The following is an 18,097-nucleotide window of genomic DNA, read 5'->3' as shown; positions in this document are numbered from 1 at the left end:
CAAGGAAAGGCACAGGGGGTGTGGCCTAATATGCTAATGAGTTTCTGTTGTTGGGTGTGGCCTATTATGCTAATGAGTTCCTGCTGGGCTTTTTCTACAAAAAAAGCCCTGCTGATCTCTAATGTGGCACCTGTGGCCACCATGGTGCCCACATACTGATAGATTTCATAGTGCCCACTTGATGCTTTGACAGAAGCATCCCTTCCCCAGAGCAGAAATCTAGTCCTTGTTTCCTTCTACTTCATTGGACCAGGAGGTGTTTCAGAAAAGTCCAGGAGTTATCCTGTTGTGTCTGTATGAAGAAGTACTCATTCAAAACAGCTGCCTTCACCATAGGGCTTGAAAGCTCCCGATATTTTTTGATTGACCCCAGCACCTCATGGTGGCCATATTGTGATAGCGCCCACTCCTCATTCTCAAAATTCGAAAAGTAATCACAGACACAATAAGTTTGGCACCCTCAGCATAGATGGCTCATCTGTTCCTTCAATTAACATAGTATATAAACCAAAAAAAAAGTCGCTTCTTTTCTGGCTTCTCTCTTCACATCCACTCCTGAACCATCTGACTTTTAAATTGTTCTGCATGCCCAGAACATCTGCCTTGGAACATCTACAATGCTTGTATCATTTGCTTCTGGAATTGTTGCAGTGGAAAGGTAGGGGTGAGGAGGATTGTCTTAACTCAGCTTGTCTCAACTCAGCTAAAAATTAATTTGTTTTTTGGCCTTGCCCCGCAGCCTGTAACTGCAATGGACGTTCCCAGGAGTGTTACTTCGATCCTGAGCTGTACCGTTCCACAGGCCACGGTGGCCACTGCACGGGTTGCTTTGGTAACACTGATGGGCCAAACTGCGAGAGGTGTCGGGAAAACTTCTACCGTCTTGGAAGTGAGGAAAACTGTCTGCCGTGTAATTGCAACCCTGTTGGTAAGTGGGAAGGAACACTAGATCATGTGTTCTTGAACTAAGAAACATGTGCCATGAAGAGCACCGAAGTGAGAGAATTCTTAGCATCTTATACGTGAGCCAGTTTGGTGTAGTGGTTAGGAGAGCAGACTCTTATCTGGGAGAACCAGGTTTGATTCCCCGCTCCTCCATACGCAGTTGCTGGTGTGACCTTGGGTCAGTCACAAGTTCTTTCAGAGCTGTTCTCTCATGAGCAGTTCTTGAAAGAGCTCTCTCTCAGCCCCACCTACCTCACAGGGTGCCTGTTGTGGGGAGGGGAAGGAAAGGAGATTGTAAGCCACTCTGAGACTCCTTCGGGTAATGAAGGCTGCAAATCCATCTTCTCTTCATATATTGCTAGGGTTGCCAGCTCCAGGTTGTGAAATACCTGGAGATTTTGGGGGGTGGAGCCTGAGGAGAGCAGGCTTTGGGGAGGGGAGGGACTTAAGTGGGGTATAATGCCATAGAGTCCATCTTTCCAAGTGGCCATTTTCTCCAGGGGAACTGATCTCTTTCACCTGGGGTTCAGTTGTAATCCCATGAGATCTCCAGCCACCACCTGGAGGTTGGCAGCCTTAAATATTGATGTTTTCGCCAGGGAGCCAAATGGGTGCGACGTGAGCCCCAAGTGAAAGGACTGGTGAAATGCCTGTGTTGTATCTGGAAGGAGAATTTGTTTATTGCAAGGGTTTTTAAGGAATGTTGTTGATGGTACACTGCATTCTGCATTGCATTCCTCCCTTTTCACCCCGTGAAGTCCCTCTCAGTAGGGTCAAGCTTGACATCAGAGCTGGAGGGGGCAACCGTGTCACCAAATGCAGCATCTTCTCCACTAGGAATAGGGGCTCACTTTATTCCCGGTTGCTGTGATCGTCGTGTTTGGCGGGGGAGGGCAAGTTTAGATCTTACCTGATATGCTCTGAATTTTGTTTTTTGATCGTAATAGAATGTCAGCAGCTTCCCAGTTGATAACATTCCGTCACGATCTAGCATGGCCAAGGAACAGATTTTTTTTTGTAATGATATATTTATTGCTTTTTCAATACCCCTCTTCTTCCCGAGAGTTTAGGACTGCAGTTTTCATTCCCTGTTCTAACACCCTTGTGAAGTCTGTAGCTGAAGCTAACAGATTGAACTGCTTATTTTCAAGCTCAACCTTTTAAGCCATAAACACAGATTTCATTACACACCCTGCGTGTGTAAAATAAGAACAAAATGTTGCACACTTGCTGTTGATATAACCAGGTTATACACACCATGTGCATAATATTTCTTTCAGCTACAAAGCCGTCTTGGTGCCCATTTTGACAGTAAGGTAGAATATAAATATTGTAAATAAATAAAGTACACAGACTATTAAGGTGAGAGGTCAGACACCTGTTGAAATTGCATTGCATTTGAACATCAAGAGTCCGGCTGTGCTGGGACATTCTTGTCCTAGTGCTATCTTTTGTTTGCCTGTGTGCTGGGATTTCCACCCTTAAGAGCCTTTGATCCCAAGAGGCTATCTGTGCCTTTTCTTTCCCCTTTAGTACCAGTGTTTCGCTTTATACAGTCTGACAAATGAAACCTTGCCAAGTACAAATGTCTGGTAGTGTCACAGCAATGCCGGTTGGTTGCTTAGGTCTTCAAGGGCAAATCTTAGAAGGCTTGATAAGGAGCAGTGAAACCTTACAATATGTCCCATGACTCGCAGCCAGCCAGTGTGTATTTAAAGCGCAAGTGTTGATTTAAGGTGGTATTTTTGTCTGAGTAATTGTTTTCTAAATAATTATAGGCTAGACAGAAAGAATGCTGACTGTATATGGTACAGATTTTTGTGAGTTCTTTGTTGATAAATGATTCTGCTTTTGTTTAATCCTTTTGAGACTGGTGGATTTTGTTCTCTCTAAAACTTTTTTCTAGCCTAAAGCTGAAGCATTCCCTCTCTTATCTAATGAGAAGTTAGTCTTTCAAGTACTGGTTGTCTCTTAAAACACTGAAGCTTCCTATACTTGAAGCTAGCAATTTTTATTTGAGTGCACCTTTCTCCATATGTTCCCCCAAGAGCTCTACGGTCGGGGTCGCAGCACCTATTGGTGGTTCCCGGCCCCAAGGACATCAAGCTGGCTGCAACCAGGGCCAGGGCTTTTTCGGCGGCAGCTCCTGTCTGGTAGAATGAGCTCCCAGAGCAGGTTCAGGCCCTGCGGGACCTGGCGCAGTTCCGCAGGGCCTGCAAGACGGAGCTCTTCCGCCAGGCCTTTGCATACTCCTTGGGAGGAAAGTGATGGCGAACCTAAACAGCATGATAAAAAGTAGAGACATCACCCTGCCAACAAAAGTCCGCATGGTCAAAGCAATGGTATTCCCAGTAGTCATGTATGGCTGTGAGAGTTGGACTATAAGGAAGGCCGAGCGCCGAAGAATAGATTCTTTTGAACTATGGTGCTGGAGGAGACTCTTGAGAGTCCCTTGGACTGCAAGAAGAACAAATCAGTCAATCCTCAAAGAAATCAACCCTGACTGTTCCCTGGAAGGCCAGATAATGAAACTGAAGCTCAAATACTTTGGCCACCAAATGAGAAGGGAGCACTCACTGGAGAAGACCCTGATGCTGGGAAAGATTGAAGGTCAAAGAAGACGGGGACGGCAAAGGATGAGATGGTTAGACAGTGTCATCGATGCAACGAACATGAAATTGAGTCAACTTCGGAGGACGGCGGAAGACAGGAGAGCCTGGCGGGAGATTGTCCATGGGGTCGCGAAGAGTCGGACTCGACTGTGCGACTGAACAACAAAAGTTAGCATCAAGACCCAGTTCAGCTGGCCTTTGACTCTGAAAGTCTGTGGGTTATCTTAAAGCTTAGCAACTATTTAGGGGTAAGATAAGGCTTAGGAACTGGAGGCCGCTAGGCCACATCTGGCTCCTTTAGGGATACTCGTTCCAGTCTACAACAGAGCTTTAGGGCATGGGGAAATGAGGCAATGGCCTATATAATTTTCACTTGATTTTCAGAGTGACTCCGCAGGAAAAATAGTTGCCGGCCTGTGCTTTTTCAGGTTGGCCCTTACATTTTATTTATTTTTTTTACTTTATTTCTGTCCCACCTTTCTCCCCAGTGGGGACCCAAAGTGGCTAATATTGATATTCTCTTCCTTTTTTATCCTCATGACAACACTGTGAGGTAGGTTAGGCTGAGAGTGTGTGACTGACCCAAGGTCACCCGGTGAGCTTTCATGCCGGCAGAGTAGGGATTCAAACCTGGGTTTCCCGGATCCTAATCCAACACTTTAACCACTATACCATGCTGTCTCTCAACTCTCCCTTCTTAAACCAGAGTCCTGCTCTGTGTTTGCTCAGTGTGAGAAGCTTGAGACTGAGTTCATGGAGCCAGTTCTGAGAAGAAGTCTGGTAGCTGACATCTCACTTACTTCAGGAAAAAGTTGAAATCTGGCAGTGGGGTGGTGGTGGTGGTGCTGGGCCTCATGCTGACGAGATCACATACAGCCTTAATCCTCAGAGGGATGGCAGAATCTTGACTGTGCCGCTGTAGTCTACAGCTGGCACTGAATGCTTTTCTCGTACAGCAGAGCTCATGCAACTGAATAGCTCTTCATAGAGAAATCTCCCTGAACATTTCTTTAAAGAATAGTGTGTTAAAGTCTCTTCCTTGAGATGATGGGTTCTGTGTGTAGAAAATTGGAGACGGAGAATGATTACATCATATGAGCCTCACCTGTAGTCCGATGTGTTGCAGCTGAGAGACAGGTTTACCGTGTCAGTGAGGAGAAGATGGTCTCTGTTTTTGTCTGTTTGGATATGGATGTTATTATTCTGCCGCACTTACGCTTTGTATAGAAGTTTGTAAGTTTTGTTTTTTAAACTATAGTGTGTTGCTTGCCACATACGGAAAGGTGGGATAAAAATTGCTCTTACATAATTTTATTTTAAACTTCCCTGAGCCCAATATAGTAGACAGACAGCTGAATGGTATCCAGGAAGGTGCTACCATTAAAACCAATAGGTTTGCCTCAGTTGGAAAGGGATTGGGGTACCGAACGGTAGGCAGTGCGGGTGAACCAAGGAAAGTTAAATGGGGTGTTTGCTCTGAGATGCAAACGATCAGGACTATTTTTGGGCAGGAATGCACAGGAACGGAGTTCCGGCTGGCTTCCAAGTTGGCCACGCCCAACAGGAACACATTAGCATAATAGGCCACACCCAACAGCAGAAACTCATTAGGATTGGCTACATTAGGGGTGTGTGGCCTAACATGCAAAGGAGTTCCTGCTACAAAAAAAGCCCTGTGTTTGGACAACAAACAAGGTAAACAGAATAAAAAGCAAAAGGTGGGTGTGGCTGGATGAGCACACGTCTAGTAACATGGGGGTGTAGCCTAATATGCAAATGAGCTGTGCTGTCAGGGGCGTGGCCTAATATGCTAATGTGTTTCTGCTGTTGGGTGTGGCCTATTATGCTAATGAGTTCCTGCTGGGCTTTTTCTACAAAAAAAGCCCTGCAAACGATATAATTATGGGGTTGGGGGAGATCATCTTAAAGTCGGTGATAGTGGTAGTAAAATGGAAATCCAAAGAATTTGGGAGAAGGTGAGTGGAAAGGCAATGTAAAAATTGAATTATTGATAATTTAAATACTCAGTGTGCCTTGAATGTTCTAACAGACTACCTAAATCTTACATACTTCAGTGGTCATGCCACTGATGCAGCTTATGCTTTTAGCATTCAGACTGGAAATGTTGAGGGTGTTTTATACATAATCCAGAGTTGCCGTTAGTCACTAGATCAAACAAAGTACAGTCTGATTAGTCCTGGTGTTGACAGCAATAATAATGATTGACCTCCTCTACCCATTTGAGACCCATACTCTGTGACACAGTTGGAGGACAGAGGTGTATGGTTTTTGTTTTTAATGAGTACTATCTTAAATCTGTTTTTGTTTCCACAGGGTCTCTCAGCACACAGTGTGATAACTATGGGCGGTGTAGTTGTAAACCCGGGGTGATGGGTGACAAATGTGACCGATGTCAGTCGGGGTTCCACTCTCTCACAGAGGCTGGTTGCAGGTAACTAAATCAAATGGGAGGTGAAGAAAATTGCATCAAGAGAGAGAGAATGTGAACTCTTGACATTATGTTGTTAGGTCTGGTCACAGCAAGGTGGTAATGAGGCAACAGGTGGCTGAACAGACCGCACTATTTCACAGTATCCGTGAAGGCTTTCATTCTTTGCCATTCCACTACATGAATAAATCTCTGTAAGTGGGAAATTAGCATAGCATGTAAATTGCTGGGCTAGTAGCTTCCATTCCAATCGTTGGCTTGCAGGAAGTTTTAACACAGGGTAACCTTCCATATGTGCCCCCCCCACCTGCAGTCTGAAATGGTTGAGCCCACTCTGTCTCCTCATGTGGATATTAGGCTTTATGGTCCCTAGTGTTCTGACTGGCTTCTTTTGTTCCTTCTTCAGGCCGTGTTCTTGCGATCCTGCTGGGAGTACAGGTGAATGCAACGTGGAAACAGGGCGCTGTGCCTGCAAGGATAACGTAGAAGGGTTCAACTGTGAGAGGTAATTTGGTTTGGCGGTATGCCTTAGCATTTTCAAATGTGGGCCAATGTATCACATTTTGTATTTTGCCCTCAGCCGGTATGCCTTAGCATTTTCAAATGTATCACATTTTGTATTTTGCCCTCACCCCAGGGATCTCAGGGCAGCATATATGGCAGTTACCTACTTGTATACTCACAAATACCTAGTAAAATAGGTTAGCTGGAGAGAGAACATCCCTGATAACACATAGGAATAGCTTCATACACAGCAGTGCTCCTGCACTCCCTGGTTCACAATGTGTACCACCAGTCCAGGCCAGCCCTACCCAGCTTCATGTTGGCTTATTTCTCACAAACTGCAGGAAACGCGGTAAATTATTCTCTGGCTGTACCACTTCAATTTCCATGTAGAGGTTTACATGAACGAATAATCTTCAGTTCCAAAAAATTGAAGGTGGCACGCATTCCCTTCATACTGCAGATTTCTGTCTGTAGAATTTTGTATGTGTGTGTAGAAAACAGTTGGTCATATGAGCCCCACGCTGTCTGAAGTGTAATAGTCCACAGGCCCATGTTTTTACTACCTCATCTGCTGTTTGAGAAGTGTGTCTTTGTGGTATCTTGTTTGTGTTGTGGGGGTAATTTCCAGAGCAAAGTATTAATTTAATTATCTACAAAAGTGATGCATCTTTTGAGTGGGTTGCTGTTCTCCCAACATGCATACATGTTAAGGGATTGCATCTGTCATTCAGACTCCACTTACTGGAAACTGGTGCAACACAGGAATATCCACAGCAAGTGTAGTTACTATATGAAGTGTGGGGTCTGCACTGCAGGGGAAGGGCAATTTCCACCTGCCTGCTGCTCTTATACTCTTTCTAGATGCTTATAGTTACTTTGCACAAAGGGAAGCTCTACTGTAGTGGTACATGAGCATATGAAGCTTTCTTACACTAAGTTAGTTATTGGTCTCTCAAAGTCAGTATTGTTTCCATTGACTGCTAGCAGCCCACAAGGGTCTCAGGAAGAGGCCTCAGGTTCATCTGCTGCCTTGTCCTTTGAGTCAGAGGTCCCCAAGCTTTTTCAGCCTGTGGGTACTTTTGGGATTCTGAGACAGTGTGATGAGTGCAGCTACATAAAAGCTGACACAAAATGGCTGCCGCAGAAGGTGGAGCTGACTGCTAAACTGCTGTCAAAGCTTACCTTTGGTCACACTGTGAAGATCCTTGTGCTGTAGTGGTGGCTATTCCCATAGCAGTTTTTTTTTAAAAAAAATCTGCACAGCCAATCATATCTCCAAAGGCCAGTCAGGAGCCTTGCTAGGCAAGAGCGCCAGCTAGTCCTGCCCACTTTCTAAAGGCAGTTGGCAGGCTTCAGGAAACATGTCGGTGGGCACCCTGTTGGGGACCCCTGCTTTAATGGAAGAAGCGGGGGACTGAGCCTGAGAACCTTCTACCTTCACAGCAGATCTTCTACCAATTAGCCATGTCCCCAACCCCAATGTGATTGTTTGATTCATTGTCACTGTGGCTTGTGATCCAGTTAAATGAGACTACTAAAAATGTGTGCATGGATGCAGAAGAAAGGGCATGTGGAAACTGAATACAAATTTTTGTGGGTTTTTTTTAGGTGTAAACCTGGCTTTTTTAATCTGGATCAAGCCAATCCCAGGGGATGTACTCCCTGCTTCTGCTTTGGACACTCATCGGTCTGTACCAATGCCATTGGCTACAGTATCTACAGAATTACCTCCAGTTTCCAGATCGGTAAATTCAGGTTTTCAGTCTGACATGAATAAGACATGTGTAATATCTTGCAAACTGTAAAGCTTTAAAATAATTTATGTTTCTGTGGCAACCATGCCACATTCCAAGCGAACTATGATCAAACATACTTAAGCATTCCAACCATATAAATCAAATCTAGGTAAAACTATAAACTGATAAGACAGCAACAAGAATCATGTAGATTTTGCAGCAAATTAGTTTGGCAATGGTAACTTTTATAGTATGTTCCGTTTGCCAAGCAATCAGGAGTATAAACCATGCAAGGATATACCTTTCATGAGTTGTGCTTTTATTTTATTTTTTAAAAAACAGCTGTTTTAAATTTAGCAGAGTCTTCCTTTGAACTCAGTGGAATTTTGTTGAAGAATATTGTGGCCCTCTGTGTTTCACGTTAAAGAGCTTTTCTGAGAAGCCGAGCTAGTCCCAACAGCAAGAAGTAACAGTATCTGCTGACCACAAATAATTAACTTTGCCTCTAAGAAATAGTTTTAATCAGGGCTCTTTTTGTAGCATGAATTCCTTTGCGTATTAGGCGACACACCCCTAATGTAGCCAATCCTCCGAGCTTACAGTAGCCCCTGTAAGAAGTGCTCTGTAAGCTCTTGGAGGATTGGCTACATTAGGAGTGTGTTGCCTAATATGCAAAGGAGTTCCTGCTACAAAAAGAGCCCTGGGACTCTGGAATGTATTGGTCTATGGTGTTTTGATACCCAAGTGATCTGGATAGCCCAAGCTAGCCGAAACTCATCTCAGCAGCTAAGCAGGGTTGGCCCTGGCTAGTATTTGGATGGGAGGACCACCACAGAAGTCCCGGGTTGTGATGCAGAGGCAGGCAATAGCAAACCACCTCTGAACATCTCTTGCCTTGACAACCCCACGGGGTCGCCATAAGTCAGCTGTGATTTGATGGCACTTTCCTCCTCCACCACCACCATGGTGTTTTGTCACAACAAATTATTTCAGAACTCCAGTTGAGGGTTGCTTCTGTCTCATAGTACAGGCTTTGCCAGTCAGCTTAAAATGCAAACACCAAATAGCACATCTGGTGTTTCCTTCGTTAATGTGGGAAGTGGTGGGTCACTTTTACCCTTAATTTTCTACTTGTGTTTATCAGGAGAGGAAGACTGGCATGCTGAACAGCGGGATGGCTCTGAAGTCTCAGTTCAGTGGATTGCTGAAACGCAAGAAATCTCTGTGGTCTCGGAAACGCCCTTTCCCATCTATTTCATTGCACCAGGTACCTAGCAAGAGCGGTATGGTTGTTTAGACATACTCATAATAGGGTTGCCAGTCTCCAGAGAGCACCCAGAAATCTGCTGCTATTACAGTTGATCTCCAGGTAATCAATTCCCCTGGAGAAAATGGCTGCTTTGGGGGGGTGACCTCTATGGCCTTGTACCCCATTGAAGTCCCTCCCCTCCCCAAACCTTGCCCTACCCAGGCTCCACCACCACCCCATCTCCAGGTATTTCCGAACCCAGAGCTACCCCGTCTCTAGGTATTTCCGAACCCAGAGCTGGGCACCCTAGTAGTATAATAATATTTGCAGTTAAAGTTTATACCTTTCACATGTTTTTTCTCTCTTCCCCTTTTAGGCAAGTTCCTTGGGAATCAAGTCTTGAGTTATGGCCAAAACTTGACGTTCTCCTTTCGGGTTGATAGGCGGGATACACGCCTTTCTGCTGAGGACATAGTTCTTGAAGGTGCTGGACTGAGAGTGTCTATACCTCTCATTGCTCAAGGCAACTCTTATCCTAGTGAGAACGCACTAAAGTATGCCTTCAGGTGAGGGAAGTGTGTGTTTGTGTGTGCCTTGTGACTGAAGACATAAACTGTTGCAACCAGAATCTTAATGAAAAATTTTGAGGACTGCGTGCCTAGATTATAAGAAGAAGAGATTTTATTTATACTCTGCCCTTCACTACCCAAAGGAGTCCCAGAGTGGCTTACAAACTCCTTCCCCTTCCCCTCCCCACAACAGACATCCTGTGAGGTAGGTGGGGCTGAGAGAGCTCTTGACAGAAACTGCTCTTTTTCAAGAACAGCTCTTATCAGAACTACGGCTTGCCCAAGGTCATCCAGCCAGGTGCAAGTGGAGGAGTGGGGAATCAAACCCGGTTCTCCTAGATTAGAGTCCACGCACTTAACCACTACACCAAACTGGAAGGAAAGGAATGGTTTACTTATTCGCTTATTTTATTGCACTATTGTCTTCAGTTGTAAAGCTTGCATTGTGAGCTTTCCGTCCAGTCTACAGGTCACTTTCACTGAATATAGTTTCTTATTCTGCCCTACGGGCTGCATTTGGTCTGCAGCTCCCATGTATTGTCCTTTCATATCCTCATTTTGCATATCAATAGAGCAGTTAGAACAAAGACCACAGATTGTCCTGCCATTCATGCATAATTCAGATCTAGGCTAACATTTTCCTGTTCAATCCCAGACCACCAGATTTTTAAAGAAAGACTTGTGTCTGTTGAAACTGTAGCAAGGCGCTTCAGAGGAGTTGGGGCAATGGGTACAATAAGTTGCTTGAGAACTGATGAGTCACTTCTGGATTGGGCAGTTTGGGAAGTCTTTCTGGAAGGACAAGTCACAAATCCTGTGGCTGTAGCGGGCAGACTACAGTAAGTACAGCCCTGTCAGAGGACTGCAGGGATACCAGCACAGGGGTAGGGAAGGAACTGGAGCGTCGGATGTAAAACTCACATACACCACTGTTACTTAGTTTGGTGTAGTGGTTAAGTGTGCGGATCTAATCTGGGAGAACCGGGTTTGATTCCCCACTCCTCCACTTGCACCTGCTGATGTGACCTTGGGTCAGTCACAAGCTGTGGCACAGCTGTTCCTGAAAGAGCAGTTTGAGGCAGAGTCCTCTCAGCCCCACCCACCTCACAGGGTGTCTGTTGTGGGGAGGGGGAGGGAAAGGAGTTTGTAAGCCGCTCTGAGACTCCAAGTGAAGGGTTGGGTATAAATCCAATCTCCTCTTCTTCTTCTTTTTTAGGAAGGCAGAGGTCCCAGCACAATAACATCGCAGTTACTTGAGGCGGTTTGTAAAAGAATCTTGTTTAGTGGCTTGTCTGAATTACTGAAAAAGAGATACTCCTTTTTCTCCACAGACTCCATGAAGCAACAGACTATCCCTGGAGGCCTTCTCTGACACCGTTTGAGTTCCAGAGGCTACTTCATAACCTAACGGCTATCAAGATCCGTGGGACCTACAGTGAAAGGAGTAAGTCAGCACACCACGTGGCAGGTCAGACTGAAGAAGCTGCCAGCGCTATAGGCTTCTTACAACATGAGGAACAGGGCATTCGCCTACTTTATAAAGACAGAGACTGAATGTCTTGCAATAAGGATTATTTATATTTTCTTAAGGTTCAAAACAAGCCAGGAAAAAATCTCACAAAATTTCAACATTGGACGCAAGCCATTTCAGCTATCCCTCTTGCTCCCCCCCCCCCCCCCCCCGCCAGCTTGGAAGCAGGAAGGGAGCAAAAGGGATCACTGAAATGGATTGTGAACGCCATTTAAAGGGAACAAGATCTCCCCCCCCCCTTCCATTCTGCTTGCCTTGGGGAGCTGCCGCCAGCAGAAAGGAGGGAGGGGAAGATCCACGAACCTCATGAACTGAACCGGTTCGCGAAGTGAGGGAGGTTCGTCACAGTTCGTGGGACCTCACAAACCAGGACGAAACCTCAATTTTCCCAGTTTGAGCCCATGACTATTCTGGATGCAAGGAGATGAAGCCATATTTAAGTTTCACAGAGGTGAGTGGGACCAGAATACCAACACAGTTTGTTAGACTCCTGGCTGTTAATCAAATAAGGACCATGTTCGTTAGCTACTTATGTGGAATGCCCCTTGTCACTGTTATGTAGTTGGTATGTAACAGAGTTGTGAAACATGCAGTGGAAGAATTATGATATTTAGTATTTATATGGCACTTCTCAGTCCCCGTAGTGTTTCCAATTCATTATCTCAGTAAATCACACTACAAAAGTAGACCAACGTCTACTGCAGTCTAAACTGGAGTATGTGGGACTGAGGCTGAGAGAAGAGCTTAGCTGATGACCAGTGTTCCCTCTAAGCTGGGTTAGTGTGAGCCAGCTCACAGTTTTTTAGCCTCGGGCTCACACATTTTTGTCTTTGCTCAGGAAGGAGGGCTCCAGAACAAACTAATCTGTGCAGTAACCAAATGGCTTGCTCACAACTTTAATGACAGTAGCTCACAAAGAAGAATTTTGGCTCACAAGACTCCACAGCTTAGAGGGAACATTGCTGATGACCCCTCCTAGAGAGCTGATTCAGCCTTGTAGCCTGAACCCTATAGGATCTGATGGAGTCCGGATGACTGGATTATCCCTTCTTCACAATGACTGCTTATAAACATAGCTAACTCAGTTCTGTTTATGTTGTTGTAGTTGTATAAACACGGCTAACTCAGTTCTGTTTATGTTGTTGTAATTGTCCAAAGGCTAACGTGTGCATTTTATAGTCCAACATTGTATGGATCGTGAGTTTACTCTTCCTTGATTCCCCACATAATTATTTAGGTTCTGTATGTGTGTGTTATGATGTAAGGTTGCCATAACTTAACTCCTCAAGCCTGATGTGGTACAGAAAAAGTTAATGCTAGTCATGTCTAATAGGTGTGGTATTTGGGGTAGAATTGGGGAAATTACACAACTTAGGGGAAATTTCTTTACCCAGGGTAGTGGTGGTGATGGTGGGAAAGCAGAAAGACAGCAGCGTAATTAACATTCCTTTCATTGCTAACGTGCAGGGGCACCTAGGGCTGTGGTTAGATATCTAGAGCTGCTACCCAAAATGTAAACATCCCTGCATCAACATACAGTCCCATAAAATCTGCTGAGTACATGAAGCAGAGCCCTTCCTAGGAGCACAGGGTGTAGCTGTTAAGATACAGGTCTGCTTAGAAGAGATTCCTGAAACCAATATTCAGAGGAGAGTTCCCCTCTCTCCTCTTCCAGTAAGTATTGAGTTTTGTTGTGAGGCTGACAGTATCCAAGAAAGTCAGGTTGGTTGGTCATTTAGGCCAGTTGCTCTGCAAAGGGTCGGAGATCTTATGGGCTCTTCTCTGCCCATGTATGCAGAAGGAATGATGTATGCAAATATTTTTAAGGCAGTAAATGCTCCGTTCTTTGCCCACTCCCGTGCTTTTATGAGAAGGGTGTTTGGCAAGTTGCCATCCCTACCAGAGCCTCTTTGCCCTACTGAGCAAAGGGACCTACCTTCTCTGATACCTTAATGTCATATGCTGGCCAGGTGGCAACATAATGTTGACTCTCTGCCTTGGTTTGCAAACTGGGAGCCACCGTCAGAAAAGCAAGCTTCCTCCTTGTGCCTCCCCTTTGCTGTTCAGCAATTTCCCCTCTCTATTCCCTTCCTGGCAGTCTTTAACGATGATTTTTGTATTATGTCTGCAATGGGGCAAACTATGATTCTTTCATAATCCAGAGGATTGCAGCTACAGTTGTGAAATTCATGGCTGTGAGCAAAATTGGTTTGTGCCGATCATGGGCTTGCTTCAGCACACATTGTGTGATTCCACAGCTAATACTGGATTGGGAGGGGGGCAAGGAAAATCACTGGAGAAGGATGGGGGAAAGGGAGTCAGTGTTACACGAACACAAAGCTGCATTCTCTTGTCCCTCTTTGCGCAGACACCCTAGCCATAAAGGCATCACTTATTACACTTGGTAGGGAATAGGAAATCTTGGACATTGTACAATGGATGCTTCACACACAGTTAATGCCATTAAACTTGCTTTATAGAAGCTAAGAGGTATCGAAGGGCGGTTTCTTGAAACTGTTTCCTGATGCAGAGTCCTATCCACATAGAGTGGGAAGAGGACCTGCAGGGATATGCCACCCCGATACCTCCTACTCTTGGCACTGAAAACAGCCACGCGGGCAGGCAGGACGCACTCCCCTTTTCATTTTGTGAGAGCGAAAGCTCTGCCTTTACATCTCCAGCTCGTTCTGGGGTGTACCTATGTTCAAGTCAGTACATGCCACCCCGATACCTCCTACTCTTGACACTGAAAACAGCCAGGCAGGCAGGCAGGCAGGCAGGACGCACTCTCCTTTTCATTTTGCGAGAGCGAAAGCTCTGCCTTTACAAGGCCTCGGCTTTCCACTCTCCATCTCATTCTGGGGTGTACCTATGTTCAAGTCAGTGATTCCGGACACGGCTTGAAATATAAATCAAATGTATTAATTTAAGGAGTGTTGCAAAGCATAAATCACTCATTCGCAGGCAAAAAGGCATAAAGCAAGTAAACCTCACTACTAGTATCTAAAATCTGCCTACCTGAAAACTTTAGACTAATATCTTCAAGCATCTCTCAACGGCATTCTTTAGTTGTCCGTCTTATTCATCTGATAGGATATTCATCTTCATGCTTAACTGGTATAGCATGGAGACATAGAATCAGTGCATTGCCCAGCACCTCAATAGCCAATCGGGGCCGACTAGTTAATTATCGCCTCCTGTGAGAAGAAAACTAGGAAGGAGGGATAGAGACTCTGCAAGACAGTCTCCCAAGGGGTCGAATCTCCAAGGATCAGAAATTGCTCTGCAGGTGTTGCTAATCAGCAGAAGGAGCACTTCTAGGAAGGCCGGAATCCCAACAAGAGAGTTCTGAAGGAAGGACCAGTCACCTCCTTAGAACCTGGAGCCTAAATTATCAAGTTCCTTACAGTACCATCTCGTCCCAATGTTGTCCAGCCTGCCGCCTAAGGTCTCCTCACAAGTCCTGCTCTCACGGTGGCTCCCTCTTCAGAGACGGTGCTGCTTCAGCTGGGGCACCTTGCCTGTGGCCGTGCCCCTTGAGGTTTGCCTGGTGCCTGCCCTACTCCCTTTTAGGCACCAGGCTGAAACGTTCCTTTTTACCCAGGTTTTTAATTAAGAGGTTAATCTTTTAACACTGGGGTGGGATTTTACCCCACCCTGTCACTCCATTGAGCAAAGTTTATACGTTTGTTTATTGAAGTAGTTACAAGCCACCTTTCCTTTCGGCTCAAGTCCAAGGAGTCTGAAGAGCCTTCTTCCAGCTTAAGTTGCTCTTCAGTTGGAGGGAGGCTGCTTGGGGGGCAATGTAAACCTTGACCTCGGTCTTACTGGGGTGGTGAACCTGCATCCTCACTATGCCATTTCAGAGGGTACATAACATTTCATGAAGTCAAATGCTTTTCCACACAAAGTAGTTTTTTCCGCATGAAAACCTCGTGTGTTAGTGAAAAGGCTAGGCTAGAACCCCTGTCCCTTTCTAGACTGATGACAGATCCTCAGTGTCACAAGTTGTTTGGTCCTTTGTTAACCTTGTTGATAGGCATGTATGCTGATGTTTGCTTTTCTCCATTCCCCCCTCCCTCTCAGATGCTGCATATCTGGATGATGTCACCATTACGAGTGCTCGACTTGGGTCCGGAATACCAGCTACATGGGTGGAAAGCTGTACGTGTCCCACAGGGTACCTGGGCCAGTACTGTGAACGATGTGCCCTGGGCTACAGGAGGGAAACCCCTAGTCTTGGTCCCTATAGTCCGTGTGTGCCATGTTTCTGCAATGGACACAGCGACACCTGTGACCCCGAATCGGGTAAGAACTGTCTCAGGGGTGCAAAGAGTGCTCAAGCCATAGTAATTAAGCACAGAAACAGCATGGGAATGAACTTTTCCACGGAATCTCAGGGAACTGAAGTATTGACCTGTACCTTGAGTCAGTTGACCTTGAGAGCCAGTTTGGTGTAGTGGTTAGGAGCATGGACTCTAATCTGGGAGAACTGGGTTTGATTCCTCCCTCATCCACGTGCAGCTGCTGGTGTGGCCTTGGGTCAGTCACAGTTCTCTCAGAGCTGTTATCTCACAAGCAGTTCTCTCAGAGCTCTCTCAGCCCCACCTACCTCACAGGGTGTCTGTTCTGGGGAAGGGAAGGGAAAGGAGTTTGTAAGCCGCTCTGAGACTCCTTCGGTTAGTGAAGGGCGGGGTATAAATCCAATCTCTTCTTCTTCTACCTCAGCTGCTGCTTTTGAAGCTTTATAGGGCCTGGTGAAATCTTGTTGGCTGATTGAGTCACCTGACATTGCTGCAGTACTGTTTTCTCCCTAACTGCGCTAGCAGCAACTCTTGGCAGCAGAGAACTGGTCTAGTAGCTGCCTGTTCTAGCAAGATGCCATCGCAGTGCAGAACTGAAGGTGACAGGCTCTGATTGTCACAGTTTCTGGTTCGAGACTTTGCCACCTTTGAGCCAGGAAGCCAGGGCTGAAACTCCACAGCCTGCATCACGAACGAGTATTTTCCCTTTTTTCTACAGTCCTTATCTCTTGACCCAGGGAGTAAGCAACCTTTTCATAATTAAAGAGCCAAACTGCGTCAAAATTTAGAATGCAATGTCAGCGAAAAGATCCTATATAAGAGAACTGATTTGCATAGCTGAAATTATACATCTTAACATTACTGATAATTGCTGTGTTGATTGATAATCCGTAAAGTTACCGCAGCCCAAACACTGATTGTGATGTGTCCTTGTTTGGGAAAATGGCACATGTAAGGTGTAACAATAAGTAATAAATATACAAAGGTGCACCCTGCACAATTGTTTTAGTGCACTGGAATAAATCTGTGCATGACGTGTACTTGGATAACTGGCAGCTGTTCACCTCTGTCATTTCCCTTTCTCTGAAGCGTCACTAAGACGTTCTTGAATGCCATGAATATCTTTGCCTACCATTCCCTTCACATAGCGGTGTTTCTGTGATCCCACCTACCTCTCCAGGATACTTCAGCTTAAAGAGCCACATTTGGTGGCAGAGGCATGGGTTGCAGGCCTCTGCCTAGACCATAGCCATACAGTGTTCTTTTGTGTATGTGCTGACCACATGGTTGGGTCAGAAGAGGCTCCGGCAGGTCAGCTAGCCGCATCACATTGGATAATCTCCTCCCACCCCTGTTTGTCTCTTCGATACAGGAGCATGTGACTGCAGGGACAACACAGCGGGTCCTCACTGTGAGAAGTGCGGTGATGGCTATTATGGAGATGCAACCACAGGCAGCTCTTCGGATTGTCAACCATGTCCGTGTCCAGGGGGCTCGAGCTGCGCCATAGTGCCCAAAACCAGGGAGGTGGTTTGTACTAACTGCCCGGTTGGTACCACAGGTATGTTGCTTTATTTATTTTTTTATTTTATTTTATTTTATTCCATTTGTACCCCGCCCTCCCCACCAAGGCAGGCTCAGGGCGGCTTACACAATACATAAAAATACACTTAAGATCCATCATAAAACTCATTATAACTCATCACACCAAAAACAGATGCAGGGTTCCTGCTATGCTGAATGCCAAAGACCTGCAGTACTGCATTGGAGAGCAGCACTGTTTTTTTGTTTGTTTGTTTTTAAATATTTTTTATTTTGAATATAAAACGAACAGAAACAAACCAGCAATAAACAACATACAGACTGGGGGTTACATATACTTTCTAATTATATCTGTTACCATACCTCCTACATTGTATAAATGTATATGAATCGGTTTTTATCACCATATACTTATACCTAGATGTTCTGCATTATAGTTAAATCTAAATTCTAAAATGTCTCCAAATGGGATTATAAATCTATATTGTTCATTTACTGTAATTTTCGAACCATTTATAAAATCTTGACCCATGTACTCAGGAATCTCCCTTCTTCTTGTCCTCTCAAAAATAAAGTCAGTTTATCCATCTCAGCAGTTTTAAGCGTTTTGCTTAGCATTTCTCCTTTTGAAGGTACTTCGTCTTTCCTCCAAT

General features: G+C 45.2%; 1 protein-coding gene across 1 annotated transcript in view; it reads left to right on the top strand.

The window, feature by feature from the left end:
* Positions 1 to 18,097, top strand: part of LAMC1 (laminin subunit gamma 1) — a 161,300-nt gene that overhangs the window by 101,352 nt on the left and 41,851 nt on the right. The window contains exons 5-13 of the mRNA XM_015423874.1: positions 740 to 928; positions 5,892 to 6,009; positions 6,413 to 6,511; positions 8,122 to 8,258; positions 9,394 to 9,516; positions 9,875 to 10,064; positions 11,399 to 11,511; positions 15,685 to 15,906; positions 17,275 to 17,463. Coding sequence (XP_015279360.1) covers positions 740 to 928; positions 5,892 to 6,009; positions 6,413 to 6,511; positions 8,122 to 8,258; positions 9,394 to 9,516; positions 9,875 to 10,064; positions 11,399 to 11,511; positions 15,685 to 15,906; positions 17,275 to 17,463 — 1,380 coding nt within the window. The remainder of the gene's footprint in view (positions 1 to 739; positions 929 to 5,891; positions 6,010 to 6,412; positions 6,512 to 8,121; positions 8,259 to 9,393; positions 9,517 to 9,874; positions 10,065 to 11,398; positions 11,512 to 15,684; positions 15,907 to 17,274; positions 17,464 to 18,097) is intronic.

Source organism: Gekko japonicus, unplaced genomic scaffold (assembly GCF_001447785.1).
Source record: "Gekko japonicus isolate JY-2015 unplaced genomic scaffold, Gekko_japonicus_V1.1 scaffold281, whole genome shotgun sequence".
In the NCBI taxonomy this organism is placed as follows: Eukaryota; Metazoa; Chordata; class Lepidosauria; order Squamata; family Gekkonidae; genus Gekko; species Gekko japonicus.
The sequence above is the reverse complement of the archived record's forward strand: the minus strand, read 5'-3'. Positions and strand labels throughout refer to the sequence as shown.